The 18,292-nt window shown below is 40.3% G+C and overlaps 1 protein-coding gene across 6 annotated transcripts in view; it reads right to left on the minus strand.

Moving 5' to 3' along the window:
- Positions 1 to 18,292, minus strand: part of GPR107 (G protein-coupled receptor 107) — an 80,421-nt gene that overhangs the window by 40,246 nt on the left and 21,883 nt on the right. For all 6 annotated transcript variants that reach the window (XM_025475484.3, XM_025475483.3, XM_025475482.3 and 3 more), the window contains 8 exons: positions 10,914 to 11,036; positions 10,545 to 10,595; positions 10,216 to 10,295; positions 9,117 to 9,256; positions 7,517 to 7,554; positions 5,885 to 5,941; positions 1,335 to 1,445; positions 882 to 1,015 (listed from right to left, as the gene is read on the minus strand). In XM_025475484.3, coding sequence (XP_025331269.1) covers positions 882 to 1,015; positions 1,335 to 1,445; positions 5,885 to 5,941; positions 7,517 to 7,554; positions 9,117 to 9,256; positions 10,216 to 10,295; positions 10,545 to 10,595; positions 10,914 to 11,036 — 734 coding nt within the window. The remainder of the gene's footprint in view (positions 1 to 881; positions 1,016 to 1,334; positions 1,446 to 5,884; positions 5,942 to 7,516; positions 7,555 to 9,116; positions 9,257 to 10,215; positions 10,296 to 10,544; positions 10,596 to 10,913; positions 11,037 to 18,292) is intronic.

An 18,292-nucleotide genomic window follows, 5' to 3' on the forward strand; every position in this document is an offset into this window, starting at 1 on the left:
TATGACAAATAGGAACTAGCAGTGCACCCGTCGAGGCTCACCACTCCAGCTGAGCATGTCCACCAGAAGACAGGCCACTAGGGACTGAAGAGATCTCAATTTCTGACCAATGCTCCAGAGAAAGAGGTATTTGGGGCACTTAATTATTTTATGAATTTAGATTAATTCCATTACAATCCCATATTCACATCCCATCATTTATTTAACAGGCTTTATAATATAACAAATACTTCACACTGTTCTCTAACTGAAAATTAGAAAGTTTTTTATTCAGTTTTTTATTCAGTTTTTTTGAGGGAAGGAGACAGATTTAAACACTTGATCCACATACACACAGCTGCTCCCTTCAAGAACTGAGTACAGGCAGGTAAAGCCTTCGGGTTTCAGAAGAGAGTCCAAGAGCCAGGCAGGTGGGTTCTGAGTAAGTTTTCTCCAGGGACAGGCCTCTGGAAGCCAACACCTCTGAGCAGGCAGCTTCTGTACAAAGCAGTAATGCCATGCTCTTGGCCAGGCAGTGGGTCACTGTCACTAACCTCCTCTCGTGAACACACAGCCTCTGAATGGGATCAGTGAGCTCACCCTGAATCCTGGACCACATCCTCTTCACTATGGTAACACTTGCTTATACATTTTATTTTGCCTATTATTAAAATATTTGGATTTGCTTTTTAAACAAAGCAAAGGGAAGTAAACAAACACCAGGGCATGCAAAGGCCCCCCACAGTGCAAGGCTTGCATAATCTCTGTTTCAGGGAAGATGCCCTTTGAAGAGGACAAGGTTGCTAGTGCCAATCCCTCCAAGGCTCAGAAGCCAGCAAAATATGAAATTACGCACATCTCAACACACTCTAAGCTGGATGGCTCAAGAAGTAACAACTCACCGTCGTTTTCGAAGGATGTGAATCCAGATAGTTCCAGAAAGGAAAAAGAAAAAGGCCATGGAAATGTATAATTTAGGGAGAGGGATTTCTCCTGCGGAGAGGTAGCTGTCAGGGTTCTTCTCTGTGATCTCAATCTGAAATGAACATGAAACTAATGCTTACTTTTCAGGAACAGATCATCCCACAGTCAGCAATCTGTCACCTTAGCTGCTTCACCTGGCTAAGGAAGTATTAGCAGGTAATAATCACATTCCTAATGCACAGGTTAAAGTGTAAAACCATCCCAAATTGCTCTGTATTTTCTTGTTTGTGAATCCTCTGTGGAGATGGGATTCTGGCCACATTCTTCTCCTACTCTATTTAAGCTAAAACCTGCTCTTATAATGAAATAAATGTCTCACATTTTACAGAACTGACAAAATCCACATGGAACATCTTCTAGACAGTACTCACATCAAGGCTGAAGGAAAACTTGTCGCTAGACAGCACTTTATTCCCAGAGCATTTATGGAAATAAAGACTGTAGAGGCCTTCTTGGTCATCAGTGCTGATGTTAAAGAAAAACTGAAAGTGAAGAAGACAAAAATTTAAGAGTACGCAAATCCTCAGCTAAATGTCTAAATCTTAGAAATAGTTCATGAATGCTATGGACAAAAGAAAATACAGATGGACTCATCACTTAATCAGATTTTCCCAGGGCAGAGTTTAAAAAGATGTTTTCAGGGTGCCTGGGTAGCTCAGTCACTTAACCATCTGCCTTCAGCTCAGGTCACGATCTGAATCCTGGGATTGAGCCCTGCATCAGATTCCCTGCTCAGTAGAGAGCCTGCTTCTCTTTCTACCCTTTGGCCTTTCCCCCATTCCTGCTCACTCTCTCAGTTAAATAAATAAAATCTTAAAACAACAACAACAACAACAAAACAACAACAACAACAAAACAGATGTTTTCTTATTCTGTTATTCTGTCTCAATATTTTCTTATAACAATTTTCAAGGTAATGGGAAAGGGGACAGAACTGCCCAGTGAACACCTATATGCCCCACCACCGAGGTTCTATGACCACTCATTGCCGTCCTCCTTTTGACGTAGACCCCCTCTCCCCACCCGTGGTAGCTTCCACTGAGGGCTGGCTGCAGGAAGAATCTACGAAGCAGGTACCTCGTTTTCAAGCTAACATATTATTTTGCTGTGTAGGTAAAAAATACTCCTAAAAGAAAGGAGGCTCATCTGCTGCTTGGGAAGGTAAAGGACCAATTTAAAATCTACTCCTAAAAAAAAATAAAATAAAATAAATAAATAAATAATAAAATAAAAATAAAAATAAAAATAAAAATAAAAATAAAATAAAATAAAATCTACTCCTGTGATTTCAGCAACAGTGACACAGTCTACATTTTCTACATGTACACATTTTTCTATTTCTCACATGCTTCCTGTGTTCAAATGAAGTTTAATGTAAATCCAAAGACATTTTATTTATAAGATCACAGAGTATGACTCCTTGGTCAATTCTAGAGAGCATTTTGCTAGAAGCCTAAAAGATATAGAAGATAAACTACATAGAGAAGCAAAGAACCAATAGCGATAACAGTTTTCCTAACAGTTGGGAGGGGATATGAAGGTCACACGTGGTCTCTGGGGTGCTGGCAGTGTTCTCCACTGATGGTTACAAAGATTATTATTTATAATTATTTGTACCTGACAAATACAATGTGCTCCTCTGCAAGCATACTACACCACACAGTTAAAAAGGATAGAAAAAAATAGACATCTGACAAGAAGATGGAAATAAAAGACCCAGAATATTCAAGCTGAAATATTACTTTGTTAAATCATGTCCCAAACTCAGCAATGTAAATGTAAAACCGTGTGTGTTAGTCCACGTGGGGGTAGCCAGAAAACTCTTCTAAACATATTAATAATTTTTAGTTCCTAAAATAAGAATCATAGGAGGTTTCTAAGAGATACAATTTTTTAAAAAGTCAGTAGAACCATCAATGGTTGATCAGAGTAGGCACCTGACCCTTAAAAAAAAAAAAATCAAACAAAAATGTATATTTTAGAGTGGGAATAACACCTAACAGTCCTTTTCCTGCTTTAGGCAGACAAACTATCATCCCTGCTCTGTGGATGGAGCAGAAAAGCTAACAATGACTGCCTTGTCCAAAATTAGGAGGATCCTGGGTAGCAGAACAGCAAGCGGTCACCTACTGACTTCTTTACGTGAAGACGTGAAGCCAGAGAAGAGGCAGTCTGTCCACTGCCTGTTTCATGTACCTTGAGAATCTTATGAACTGGTTATCTCAACAAATGTCCTTAATCACCACACAAGCTGCTTTCCCCATGACACTCACCCTAACACAAAGCTTTAGTAACTGACAAATGTGTATATCCTACCATGCTTTCCTTGGTGATTTCTTTTTAAAAATGGCTTAAAGAAATTTCAAAAAACTGGTCTTGGGACGCCTGGGTCACTCAGCAGTTGAGCGCCTACCCTTGGCCCAGGGCGTGATCCTGGAGTCCATGGATCATGGACTTCCCTGAAGTCCCTACATGAAGGGTTCCCTACATGAAGCCTGCTTCTCTCTCTGCTTATGTCTCTGCCTCTCTATCTCTCATGAATAAATAAATAAAATCTTAAAAAAAAAAAAAAAAAAACAACTTATGGTCTTAATAAGCACTTTCAAGTGAGAGAAACAAAAATACCTTTTATATTTTCTTGAGGTAGTAAACAAAGTGGTTAAACACATGGATGGGCCTTGGAGTCAGACAAACCCAGGTTTGAATCCTCCCCTTGGGCAAATTACTTAACCTATCTGAGCCTCAGATTCCTCATCTGTAAAAGGGGAATAACAACAGTACCTCCTTCACAGAGTTACTGGCAGGATGAACTGAGGTAATGACAATGTGTAAGCACTCCACACCCTGCCCGGCATGCATCTACTCGGTTCCATAATTACTAATGTACAGCCTATCATAGGCCAGGCCCAAGACTAGGGATTTCATATACATTGGAAAGAAAAGAAATAAAAAACCCTCTTCCTTATGGCTACCTTCTAAAGGGAGCCACAGAAGATAATCATAGGTAAGTGAGTGGAGTACATTGCATGTTGGAAAGGAGAAGTGCTAAGGGAAAACCAGCAGGAGGGAAGAGACGGGAACTGCATTTAAAACAGGGCGAATGGGGCTGCCCAGGTGGCTCAGTGGTTTAGTGCCGCCCTCAGCCCAGGATGTGATCCTAGAGACCTGGGATCGAGTCCCACGTTGGGCTTCCTGCATGGAGCCTGCTTCCCCCTCTGCCTGTGTCTCTGCCTTTCTCTGTGTGTCTCTCATGAATAAATAAATAAAATCTTAAAATAAAAATAAAATAAAAATAAAACAGGGTGAATGGAGGAAGCTTTGCTGAGAAGATAACATTTGAGGAAGGCCTGAAAGAGGAAGAAATTAATCACTGGATTCTGGAAGACAAGCATTCCCGCCAGTGAGTACAGACAAGAGCCGAAGGCCTGACTGTTCTTGGGCAAGGTGGCCTCTGTGGCTGGAGCGGAAACCGGAGCTGGGGTCAAAGAGAAGACAGCGGCCAGACCACATGGCCTTGCAGACCAGGAAGGGCTGGAGCTTTTGCTCTGAGGCAGATGGGAAGCTGCTGAGGGTTCACGGCAGACAAGCATCCACAGGCTCTCAGTCAGCAATTAATACCTACAGTTACTAAATTTAAAGACCACATAATAATTGTTAGATAGAGCAACTTATGCTGAAAGAAATCAGAACAGTGGATAGGGGACGCTGAGGTGGTAAAAATATAGAGAATCTTGACAGACTGGGTTCCATAGTGCATGCATTTGTCAGAACTGACTGAACTACACATTTAAGACCTGTGCAGGGCAGCCCTGGGTGGCTCAGCGGCTTAGCGCCGCCTCCAGCCCGGGGTATGATCCCAGTCCCGGGATCGAGTCCCACATCAGGTTCCCTGCATGGAGCCTGCTTCTCCCTCTGCCTGTGTCTCTGCCGCTCTCTCTCTCTCATGAATAAATAAACAAAATTAAAAAAAAAAAAAAAAAAAAGACCTGTGTACTTGGGATGCCTGGGTGGCTCAGCAGTTGGGCGCATCTGCCTTCAGCTCAGGGCATGATCCTGGAGTACCGGGATTGAGTCCCACATCGGGCTCCCTACATGGAGACTGCTTGTCCCTCTGCCTCCCTCTTTGTCTCTCTCATGAGTAAATAAATAAAATCTTAAAATTAAATAAATAAAAGACCTGTGCACTTGACCCAAATTATACCTCAACTACTATAAACTGGTTAGAAAAGGGGCAGTGATTCTTATAAATTCATGATAAAAGATTATTTGTATAGTACTTCCAAAGCACTTTCATATTTGAAAAATGATACTTATAACAACTCTATGAGATAAATGCCATCACTGTTCACTCTTAGATGATTAAGAGCAAGATCTAGGAGTTCAGTGAGTTGTCTGAGGTCAGCCAGTAAGTGGTTGCTGAGACCCCATCTAACGTCCTACCCCATCCATAGGCTGTGATGCTGCCATAAACACTCATGAACAGTGAACAATGGGGCCAGCTGCGCAGCTCACTCAAGGCTACTGACCCTCAGTGAACTCCTCTCTAAAATCCTACCAACCTCCTAAATGATCACCAATGGTCCTTCTAGGTACAGAATTCGGTGCTTCTGGCACACTCTGAATGGGAGGCAGAGGCGTGGTGACAGTCAGGCAGATGTGCATTGGAATCTGGGCCCTGTCACTCACATTGGACATTCACAAAGTCACTCATTCTTAGATACATGATCTACTAAGTGGTGGGTAACAACAGCCACCTTGAAGGTTTGCTATGCAGAGAAAACTACTGCATTCAAGTGACAGCAATATCACTTGATAGGTAGTATGCCTAAATCATTATTAGGCATTCAAAATTCCTTTGCAAATTCATCCTTTTACATGGTAAAGATAAATCCTATGAAGATTACTCAAAGAGAATACATACCTGAAAAGAAACTGCCCCATCACTATTGTGAACAGAAAAGGATTTTTCTCCCGTTGCCTGAAAAAAAAAAAAAACACAACCTGTTTTAGGACGATACTGGCAGAAATATATACTAATTAAAAAACAAAAACAAACAAACAAAAACACATCCTTTTTAAATCCTAAATTTGTTGACCTTTCAAAAACTCTCTGAAAATAAAATTCACCATCCTTTTAAGATGTGTGTGATCCCCTTTCACAAGGAATGGTAACTCTTCCTCACCCACTTCCTTTCTCAACAGTCTCTTCTGTAGCCCACTAACCTTCTATTCCCTGTCCCCGCCCCCTGATCTTCTGCCTGGAGCACATCACCATTCTTACAGCTTCAGCAGGACTACTGATGCCTACCCCGGTTATATCCTAGCACGTCACCTGGACGTATTCACAATTTGATCAACATATTATTGCCATTGGTGCAATGGACTAACTCTCAGCCATGAGAATGAATGAACTACTGATACACCCAACAACATACATGAACTCAAACGCAATTATGCTGAGTCAAAGATGACAAAAAGCATGTACTGCATGATGCATATGTATAAAGTTCTATGTTACTCGTCTACAGAGGCAGAACAGGGGCTGCTTGAGGATGGGAAGATGAAAGTGCAGGTGATGATTATGTTCACTGTTTTGATTGTGGTGGTGGTGTACACTGAAGTCAAAACTTATCAAATTGTCAATTCAAATATATGCAGTTAATTGTATGTCAATTGTACTTCAACACTGCTATTAAAACCATCTGGATGCCCCTCACTGAGAAAATCAAGATATCCCAAACCAAAATGTTCCCAATTTTTCCTTCTGCTATCTCTACCATCTAATTCTTCTACCAAAATAAATAAATAATTAAGTAAAAATTCTACCTCCTCCCCCCAACACCATCTTCATCCCTTACCCCACATTCCACGGCTCTGCTCTGGCACAGATCCTCAGGACACTAAACCTGTATTGTCACAACCACTTTCTGCCTGGTCTTCCTAATTTCAGTGTCTCCCTCTCCAAGGCTGCTCTGTACATTACTTTCATAACAACATCTGCCCCAAACACCATCTGTATCATAGTCCTTCCTGATCAAGAACTCCTGATGGCTTCCTATTTTCTGCACATAAATAAATACCCTCTACTGTCTGGCCTGATATTATCTAAGATGCCTCTCTCTGCTCCCAAGACATACCTTTTACTTCCCATAGGCTGGCACCCAGCATTTGTCATGCTTGTTCCCATTTCCAGTCTTTGCTTATGACATTCCTTCCTCTTCCCCAAACAAATCCACCAGTCCAAGCCCTGATGACAACTCCTCCCCAAGGAGTCTCCCCTCACTATCTGACCCTCTACTATGTAAGTGCTGTACAACTCAGAACTCAATTTTACTTTGAAACTCTTCAAATGTAGTAACATTATCTCTCCAAACAGACAGCAATTCCCTGTGGATTACACGTGCATATGTGTTTAGGTGTGTACCTGTATGTATGTATGTAAATAAATACATCTACACTCACACGCATATCCCCACATATATATCCACACACATATACACATATGTACATATACAGCCAGGAAAGCTGAGCACAGTGGGTGATCAATTCTTACCTTTGAATCTACTGTACTTCTTTTAGATTTTCCACTGTCTAGAAGCAGAAACATTTAAAAGATATTATTGCATGACTCAGCTTGTATATGTATTACAATATCATTTTATGAGGCTCTAGCTTGCCTAATATCAAATAATTCAAACAAAAGGGGAGGCTGTTTGTGATCTTGTAGACTGACAACTCCTCAGATTCCAAAACAACTCTTAAGCCGCAGGAGCAGCAAACTAGAGCTTGTTACATTATAAATGTTCTCTAAAAAAAAACAATATTTAGTACCAACAGGGAAATCATCTCTAAATAATCTAGTGTATGTTATTGTCAGAGATGCCATATGAAGTGATGACCTCCCCCATTTTCTAAGTTAACACATTTGAAGAGTTTGTTTTAAAATACATATATGTTTATTTATACACATGGAAAAATTAATAGCAAATAATATGAGCACAATTCATACTTATCCCCCCCCACAACAAGGCGTGTTAAGACTGCTACTGGCTTCTTTCATGGATCAGAGAAGCATCTATGCCTTATTTTCACTTAAGATACCCTCCATGGGGAAGACAGGATTTCAAGCTCCCTGCAGGGAGAGGGTTTCAGAATAAAGGAAGGAAAAGAATATCTTCTGTGCAGGGCATGCTTATGTAAGCAAGAGGAACATGGACAAGAAAGGAATGGTGTGCAGACACTAAGCTACACCATCACACAAATGTAACATTTCTGTATGTCTTTTAATTTGGGTTAGTTTTGATGAGCTGAGAAAAAAAATGTGTAAATAATACAATAAATAGTAAATTCTTTAAAAAAAACTAAACTATCAGACAAAGCTGACAGTTAACAAAAGAGGCAATAAATATAAACTGGTTAATCAATGTCTGGAGAAAAAGTACAGCCTAACTAGTGAGTGTGAATACAAAACCAAGAATATCTTTTTTACTTTTTGCTTTGGGATTAACACAAACTAACAAACAGACACCAAAAACCCAATGCTGGCTAGGACATGATGATGTGGGAAGTTCCCATATTTCTGAAAAAGAGCATCAATTCTTACAATGCATTTGGAAAGGAATGGAACATATGCATCGATATGCTCCCAAGTATTCATGCCCTTTGAACCAAATATTCCAATTCTGGGAATCCATCCTAAATAAAGTTCTAGATATGACCAAAGTTCTCCAAATAAAGAACTCCCCATGCAGCAATATATATAACAGCACAACAGTGGAAATACCTCTCAAGGGGAAAGCTTGAGCAAGTTACAGTATCCACATAATAGGAGGTCTGGTAAGAATGAAGTGTCTGCACGTTGAGTGAACAGGGATGTTTAGGAAATTATGACTTTTAAAAATCAAATGTTCCAGACCCAGGAAAGAGCCCAGAAGGAGCCCAGATTACTAAAGTTCTGGTGCTATGAGGAGGGAGGAACAACTGTTCTTTCCTTCACCTTCCCCACAGTTTATACCTTTTTAATGGTTAAGTATTTTTGTATAACCTCCGAAATAAAATAATGCTGTGACTGTGTGTGTTTTTACTTAGGGACAAAAAAAGAGTCTAAAGAGCAGGCCAGTGAAGAAGATGCTGTTCTGGGCCTGACAGCTGACCTGGTTTTAGCTGCGTCTGGTTGCCTGCTGAAACAGGGTTAGCCCCAGGCTCCTGGCTCTGGCCTAGGACCTTCTCATCCTTGCTGAAGACGATCTTTGGCAACTGGGTACCAGCTTCTGGTGGGGATCTTACTCTCACCCTACATTCAAAATAAGAAGAAAGAAAGGAAGTTCAAAGTAATGCAATGGCCATCTAAGTACCATGTGTTGGACACCATCTCGGGGTCTAAATCCATCATCTCAGACAGTCCTTGCGACATCCCTAGTGTAGACTGTACTGTACTGGCCGTGTTGTGTGTCTGCTGAAATGGGGACTCAGGAATCTTAATGACTTGCCCCAGAGTGTTGAGGCCAGAAGCAGCTGGACGAGGATCCAGCACTCTCACTCTGAAACTTACCTTCCTAGCACCCACACGGATGGACATATTTTCCCCCTAAGTGTCTATAATGTGTTCCACAAGGGGAATGGAACAAGGGATAAAAAACCAGTAAGGTGTTCAAGTGAACTCTAGGGGGCAAGTGAGGGGCAGGAGGCACTAACAGGGGCCTGCCTAATATGCATTTCCTCTCTTCTCCCTTCTGAGCAGACATCATCCTGCCAAGGAGTGGACACACGAGCTAATCTAGCACAGTTGAGCTGGAGGGAAGCACTTTTCACAAGGGAGAGGCCTCCCTGTCTCCCTGGATGTCAGCTGGATGTGAATAATGAACTCACTCTATTGAATACACCATGCTACTTCACACTGCTCCGCCTTTGCCTCCAATGCTCTTCCCTTATTTATCTAGTGAAGTCCACTCACTAAAAGGTTGGTTGGGCCAAGAGTTGCCTGAAGCCTTCCCTTCTCTTTTATGGCTCACAGTTTCTCTGCCCCACTACCTCTCTATATTGCCATGATCATCTGTATTGGTGTTTGGCCTCCCTCGTTAACCTACAAGCTCCTCGGGTGTGGCACCTCCATCTCCCTCATCGTGTTCCTAACCGCCAGCACTCAGCACAGTACTTGACACGTGGTAGACACTCAGTAAATGGTAGCTGAACAAACAAATTCTCCCAAACTTTACTCAAGGACAGAACTGAAGGAACATTAGAATTACTTACTCACTTCTGGAGATGTCTAGGATTAGAAGGGTGACAGAGACTGACTGCTTTTTTAAAATACAGTAATTCACATCTTCATCCTGAGAAAGGAAGACCCAATTGTATATCATCTTATTCATTCACACTAGAATAAGAAAAAGTTTTCAGACACAAGGCAAATGAATGCTCCAATCTCTATCCCAAACAATACAATTGTGGGTGCTCAGAGATGCTACAGAATCAAACCAGCCACCACAGTAAGAAAAGAACACTGACAGAAGCCAGGTGTTCCCACCCAGCGTCTTGGACTCATGTGAAAGGAGTGATCAGATCATGCATGGAATGCTCACCAGGTAAGAAGAAAATCCATCATTCTTTGTGCGATCTAAGCTGAATCCAATCTAGGAGGGGTAAAAAGAGTAGAGGTAAATATCCAAATGAGGCTCTGGCATCCAATCTTTCTTACTCTAAGAGCAGAAAAGGTGATTCTTTGGCCTAGCCTTCTCTTGGTTTTCTTAGCATTCATTTTGAAAAGGGATCACTAATTACTAAAATTATTCAAGAATGACAACTTCTGTGTTTAAAGTAAAACTATCTGATGCCTATTCACAAGTTTAATTTTCTCCATATTCTGAGACTTCATATTTAAGTGTGGGGTGAAGCTCTCATCTAATCAACAGAAAAGGATAAAGCCCTTGACCTCCTGGGAAGGCACTTACAGTTGTGTCCTTGTCTGTGGCTCCTACAGGTTCATTGACTGAAAGGCTACTGACGTTAACCACCATGTAGCCATCCTTGAAGAATCCAAAGGTGTTCAGATGAACTTTATGCCTCACATCATCCTAAAATATTTGAAGTGGTGGAATTAGTAATGGAAAAGTTAACTTGATTATTGAACCTATTTATTTGCTTGAAAAACCACAGTATCTAGCTAGCTAGTTACTGTTGTCATATGCTTGGCAATATATACAATATATATACACTTTATCTTGCTCCAAAAGCTGAAGACTCATTAGAAATTCGTAAGATATCAAGAGTTTTGCAGAAAGAAGCACATAATAGATTCAATTCATTTATATGCATGTGTAAGGAGCAGACTTGGTGGTCAAGGTGTGAATTTCAGGGAAGGAGGAACAATGTTTTCGTCATCCTCACAAGCTTCCTGTTGGCACAGGCCTAGCATCCAGGAGGCACTCAAAACATGTTGGGGGGTGAGGGGAGAAGAGGACAAAGCTGCCCCAAAACTATACTCGTTTTCATAAACGTCTTATGAGTTTTATGTACCTGGCTCCTCCCATTGAAGGATGATGAGGGATACCTGATGTTACTTTTCTAACCTATAATTTTTTCTACATTTGCATCTAAAAATGACATCACATATGATGGGTTTGCAGGAAACAAAGCCTTATACAAAAGGAATCCAGGAATTAGCCAGGTGGAGACAGATCTCTCGGACATAGGATAACCCTGAGATATGCTGAAACTGACCATGTGGGCAAATGCCTACCACATTTGCTTTTGAAACTGCCTCAAAGCTGTGAGTCCAATATCAACTAAGTCAATAAATTTTAAGGCCAACAGAACAATAGTATTAGTGAATACTTCTCAAGTAGAAGCTCCACCAAGACACTTCCTACTGTGTAAAGTAATGAGTTTTATTTTTATTTTTAAGATTTTATTTATTCATTTGAGAGAGAAAGAAAATGAGCAGGATGAGGGGTAGTAGGGAGGGAGAGGGAGAAGTAGACTCCCCGCTGAGCAGGGAGTCCAAAGTGGGGCTCAATCCCAGAATCCTGGGATCTTGACCTGAGCTGAAGGCAAATGCTTAACCGACCAAGCCACCCCAGCACCCCAAGTCATGAGTTTTATATAGAGAATCATTTGCCTAAATGAGAGCACCTTCAGTAAGGCCACAATAAGCTAACAGTTATTAAGTAGCTCCTAAATGCCAGGCCCCAAACTAAGCACTTTTCCCAAAACCTATATTTGGTTCTTTCTCAAATCTGCATAGTCATTTTTGCTACCGTTTGTATCTTGCTCATATTTTTAAATTCTACCCTTTGTTTCTTTTGATTTTAAATATAGTTATTTGACAACATGTCGAGATGCTCTGGAGGCTCTAGTTCTGCTTTTCAGTTGTCTCTGCTGGCTTTGCCAGCAGGTTGTATGTATCTTTGGTTCAGTGGTAATTTTCTCCTTCTAGACTTGGATCTCCTGGACTTCAGAGGGAGTCTAATTGCAAATCCCAAAGACCTCCAAAGAGAGGCTGTAGATCAGATCTTTGGCAGAAAAATCATAAACTCTAACCCTCTACAGAGCTAAAACACATTTTTTAGCCATTAGGAGGGTTATGTTTTCTAGCCCACTCTTCTATTCAAGGAATATAGCTCTGAGAGTCCTATAAGATTAGGGGCTATGGAGAGGGACATAGCTCCATCATCCCCCCACCCCATCCAAGGCTTTGTTTGGTGCCTGCTCCTAGCCACCCACTCATACTTTGAGGCTCTAGAGGCCAAGTTTCCGCAGTGCCTCAGGGCAGCCCTGGCTTGTATTCTTTTACCCTCCGAGATTGCAGCACCCTGGCCATCTTTGGTTTTTGGCCCCTGGGAATTTCCTGTATTTTCCCAGGATCCAGCTATGCATTTAAAGCATGTTTCTGGACTTCCGCTTCCTGGTAGGATGGAGTGGTGGGCAGTACACCAGAACCCCCAGGGAGAACAAAAAAAAGCAGATAATAGAAGTTATCCCCCGAAAGGCAGAAGAGGGCTGCTAGACCACAAAACCCAGAAAAGCTACAGCTCATGTCCTTTCTCAGGATTCTAAGAGAAATGATTTGACTATGTTCAAAACTCTCCCAAAGATGCTACAAGGCTAGTACCATCCTAGATGCACAGGAGAAAAATCAATTCAACTACATATGATGGATGCCTTAGGACATTTTGGCTTCATTGACAGAATTCCCAGATGTGAAGAGCAGGAGAGACAGAATGAACAAATTCTTGCCACATGCAACAACATGGATGAATTTCACAACATGATACTAAGCAAAACGAGCCGTATCACCATGGGTATAACCAAATCGAATGCAGGGGGAAATAATCTATGGTGACAGAAGTTAGGATGAGGATGATTCTTGGGAGGAAGAGACTTGCAGTCACTAGCGGGGTTGGGGGGGTGGGGGTGGCTTAACGAGCTTCTGGAAGTGCTTGGTAAAATTGTTTGTTGCTGGTTGCATAAGTGTGTTTATACTGCAGAAATTCACTGAGTTATAAGCTAATAGTATTTTTTTTAGCCGTACATTATACAAAAAGGTTCAAATTTTACAAGTATGCTTGTTTTAATTTAACCAGAATTTAGAAGCTGGGCAGCAAAATGGAAGCCTGTTAAAAACTGCTTAACTCATTTAGTCTACCGCAAAATGTGTTCTCCAGGCATTTTGGGGGGAAATGTTTCAATTACAAGCTTATAACAGTTGATCTTCCCATATAATCATTACATTCCTTTATTGTTTGTTCTTACTTCTATATTATCATTTCACTTAATGAAATAATGCCACTAAAAACACATTTTTGAAGAATATTTTGAACACTGATAACTGCAGCACAACTTCACATTTTCCACAGCTAATGAGAAACAGGCTTTCTTGTGATAGCTCATCCTTTTCCAGCCCAGGGTTAATTCAGAGTAGTAGTAGCTCCACGATAGGAATGCAGACACAAGTTCAAGGGTGAAATGACTACCCAAAACAATGTAGACCATAAGTGGTGAAGCTGGAATTTCAACACTGATCTGATGTAAAAGCCACTTTCACACTACCTTCTCCCAACATATGAAAGTAATCATGATAGAATATTAAATTCAAGTTGGACAACCTGGAAGAAATGCACAAATTCCTAAAAACATACAACCTCCCAAGACTGACTCATGAAGAAAGAGAAAATGTGAACTAATAGTGAATAAGGAGACTGAATCGGTAATCAAAGAGGAAAGACAGCTAAGGCAAAATTAAGAACCCCTCTCAAACTTCCAAAATACTGAAGAGAAGGTAACATGTCCAAGCCCATTTCACAAGGCCAGCATTATCCTGATACCAAAGCCATATAAGGACACTACAAAAAACGAACATTACAGGCCAGTATCCCTGATTAAGTACAGATGAAACACCCCTCAACAAAATATCACCAAACTGAATTCAACAGCATGTGAAAGGGTCATACACCATGATCACATGAGATTTTCCCTTAGGATGCAAGGATTAACAAATTGAAAGGAAAAAAATCCTATGATCATCTCAATAAATGCAGAAAAAGCATTCAACAAAATACAATTTCCTTTCATAATGGAGACTCTCAACAAACTAGGTATAGAAGGAATGTACCTCAGTATAATAGAGGCCATATAGGACAAACACACAGCTAACATCATCTTCAATGGTGAAATGCTGAAAGCTTTTCCTCTAAAATGAGGAACAAGAGAAGTTCTCTCACTCTCAACACACCTATTTCAATCTAGTACTAGAAGTCCTATCCAGAGGAATTAGGCAAGAAAAAGAAATAAGACACATCCACATTGCAAAGGAAGCAGTAAAACTGTCAATATTTACAGATGGCATGTATTTTACATAGAAAACAAGAAAGACTGCCAGAAACTGTTAAAACTAATAAATTGGCAAATTCTTTAAAGCTACAGTGTATAAAATCAACATACAAAAATCAGTGGCATCTCTAGACACCAACAACTAAGTATCGGAGAGAGAAATAAAAAAAAATTACGAGAGCATTAAAAACAATAAAATACTTAGGAGTAAGTTTAGCCAAGGAAGAGAAAGATCTATACAGTGAAAACTACAAAAGCAATGATGACAAAAACTGAAAGTACAAATGGAAAGATAATCTGTGTTCATGGATTAGAATTAATATTGTAAAAATGTCCCTACTATCCAAAGCAATTTACATATTCAATGTAATCCCTATCAAAATTCCAATGGCATTTTTCACAGAAATAGGCAAAAGAATCCTAAATTCATTTTTTAAAAAAGATTTTATTTATTTATTCTTGAGAGACAGAGAGAAAGAGAGAGGCAGAGACACAGGCAGAGAAGCAGGCCCCATGCATGGAGCCTGATGTGGGACTCGATCCTGGGTCTCCAGGATTATGCCCTGGGCTGAAGGTGGCGCCAAACCACTGAGCCACCCAGGCTGCCCCAAGAATCCTAAATTCAAATGGAACCACAAAAAAAAACCCAAATAGCCAAAGCAATCTTGAATAGAACAAAGAATAAAGCTACAGGCACTGCACTGCCTGATTTCAAAATATATTACAAAGCCACAGTGATCAAAACAGTATGGTACTGGCATAAAAACAGACACACAGAATAGAAAGGGCCCAGAAATAAATCCACACATTTATGTCCAACTGATCTTTGACAAAGGTCCCAAGATTGCCCAATGGGGAGAGAAAAATGTAAATGGTATTGGGAAAATGAGATCTCCACATACAGAACAATGAAAGTGGACCCTTTCTCACTCCATGGACAAAAATCAATTCAAAATGGATTAAAGACCTAAAATGTAAACGTAAGACCTGAAACTGTAAAACTACTACTAGAAGAAAACATAAGAAAAAATCTCTTTGACACTGGTATGGTCAATGATTCTTGGGGTAACCAAGAAAGCAGAGGCAACAAAAGCAAAAATAGACAAACAGGGTTGCATCAAACTAAATAGCTTCTGCACAGGAAAGGAAACAATCAACAGAATGAAGAGACAAGCTTTTGGAATGAAAAACAGTGTTTGCAAACCATGTATCTGATAAGAGGCTAATATCTGAAATACATAAGGAACTCAAACAATTCAATAGCAAAACAAAAAACCACCCCTCCCAAAAACAACCCCAAATAACCTGATTAAAAAATGGGCAAAGGATCTCAATAGACATTTCTCAAAAGACATACAAATGGTCAACACGTATATGAAAATGTGCTCAACATCACCTATCATTAGGGAAATGAAAATTAAAACCACAGTGAGAAATCACATCATACATGTTAGAATGGCTAGTATCAAAGAGTCAAAAGGGAACATATGTTGATGAGATGTAGAGAAGAGGAGATCCTTGCACACTATTGGTAGAAATGGAAACTGGAACAGTCATTATGGAAAAGAGTAAAAAGCATCATTAAAAAATTAAAAATAGGACTATCATACAATCCAGCAATCCCACTTCTAGGTATACATCTGAAGGAAATAAAATCAAAATCTTGAAGAGATATAGCTACACTCCTAGCATTTTACTTACAATTGCAAAGTAGGGAAACAACCTAAGTGGCTGTCAAGGATAAATTGGATAAAGAAAATGTGTACATATACACACATAATGGACTATTGTTCAGCTTTTAAAAAGAATAAAATCTTGTTATTTGCAACAACATAGATAAACCAGGAGGACATCATGTTAAGTAGAATACATTAGACACAGAAAGACAAATACTGCATGATGTCATTTACACATGAAATCTAAAAACGGTGAATTCATAGAAGCAGAGAGCAGAATGGTAGTTATGAAGGGCCAGGGGGTGGAGGGAAATGGGGAGATGTTCGTCAAAGGGTATGAAGTATCAGATAAGTTCAGAGCACAGCATGGGAACTAATATTGTATTGTACACCTGAAATCTGCTGAGAGAGTAAATCTTGTTCTCACACACATACACACAAAGGTTGCTATGTGAGGTGATAGATATGTTAACTGGCTTGACTGTGATAATAATTTTATAATGTATATCAAAACACCACATACATCTTAAATACATACAAAAATTACGCTTCAAGGGCAGCCCCGGTGGCGCAGCGGTTTAGCGCCGCCTGCAGCCCAGGGCGTGATCCTGGAGACGCAGGATCGAGTCCCACGTCAGGCTCTCTGCGTGGAGCCTGCTTCTCCCTCTGCCTGTATCTCTGCCCCTCTCTCTCTCTTGTCTATGAATAAATAAATAAAATCTTAAAAAAAAAATTAGGCTTCAAGAAACCAATTCTTTGTATTACATGCAAAGAGCAAAATCCAACTAACTACAGTAAGAGCTAAATTTGCAAAAATATATATTTATTTATTTATAAAAGATTTGAAAGAAATTCATCAAACTACGAAAAAATTAATACCAGGGATCCCTGGGTGGCTCAGCGGTTTAGCGCCTGTCTTTGGCCCAGGGTGTGATCCTGGAGTCCCGGGATCAAGTCCAACATCGGGCTCCCTGTGTGGAGCCTGCTTCTCCCTCTGCCTATGTCTGCCCCTCTCTCTGTCTGTCTGTCTCTCTCTGTCTCTCATGAATAAATAAAGTCCTAAAAAAAAATAGTACCAATGGGATGTAGGCAACAATTTTTCTTTATACTTTTCTCTATTTTTAAAATTCCTGGGGCAGCCCAGGTGGCTCAGCGGTTTAGCGCCACCTTCAGCCCAGGGTGTGATCCTGGAGAGCCGGAATCGAGTCCCAGGTCGGGCTCCCTGCATGGAGCCTGCTTCTCCCTCTGCCTGTGTCTCTGCCTCTCTCTCTCTCTCTCTCTCTCTGTCTCTCATGAATAAATAAATAAAAATAAAATAAAATAAAAATAAAATTCCTAACAATGGTCATGTATTTATAACTTTAAAAAAATCAAAAAATTTTTCAGTATATTCATTTGCCAGGATTATATATAAGACCCTCACATAACCATCTCCATTTTAAGCTATCATATCAAATAAGATATGTATGGAACCAACTACAAACCCTATTTCGCTTTATAAATCATAGAAACAGAAATTTTGAAACTAGAAGGAACTAGGAAGGTCATACATAATTGCTCCTTCAACTGTATTTGATTCAATTCAGTGTAAGTAAACCAATATTTACAAAACACCACTAATGGCTGAGGCCCCAAAAGTGAAAAATAACTCAGTACCAAAAAAAAAATTGCCAATAGTCAGTCCTGACTGAACAGGAATATAGAAGCCTCTCCTTCCACCGTGGAAGCCAAAGAGATTGGGCATTCTGGGACAAATGCCCCATCTATTCTGTCTGTACCTCCTATGCCAGAGCACTCCAACCAACATCTAGAAATGGGGTAGGAGT

The sequence above is a fragment of the Canis lupus genome, chromosome 9 (assembly GCF_003254725.2).
Source record: "Canis lupus dingo isolate Sandy chromosome 9, ASM325472v2, whole genome shotgun sequence".
In the NCBI taxonomy this organism is placed as follows: Eukaryota; Metazoa; Chordata; class Mammalia; order Carnivora; family Canidae; genus Canis; species Canis lupus.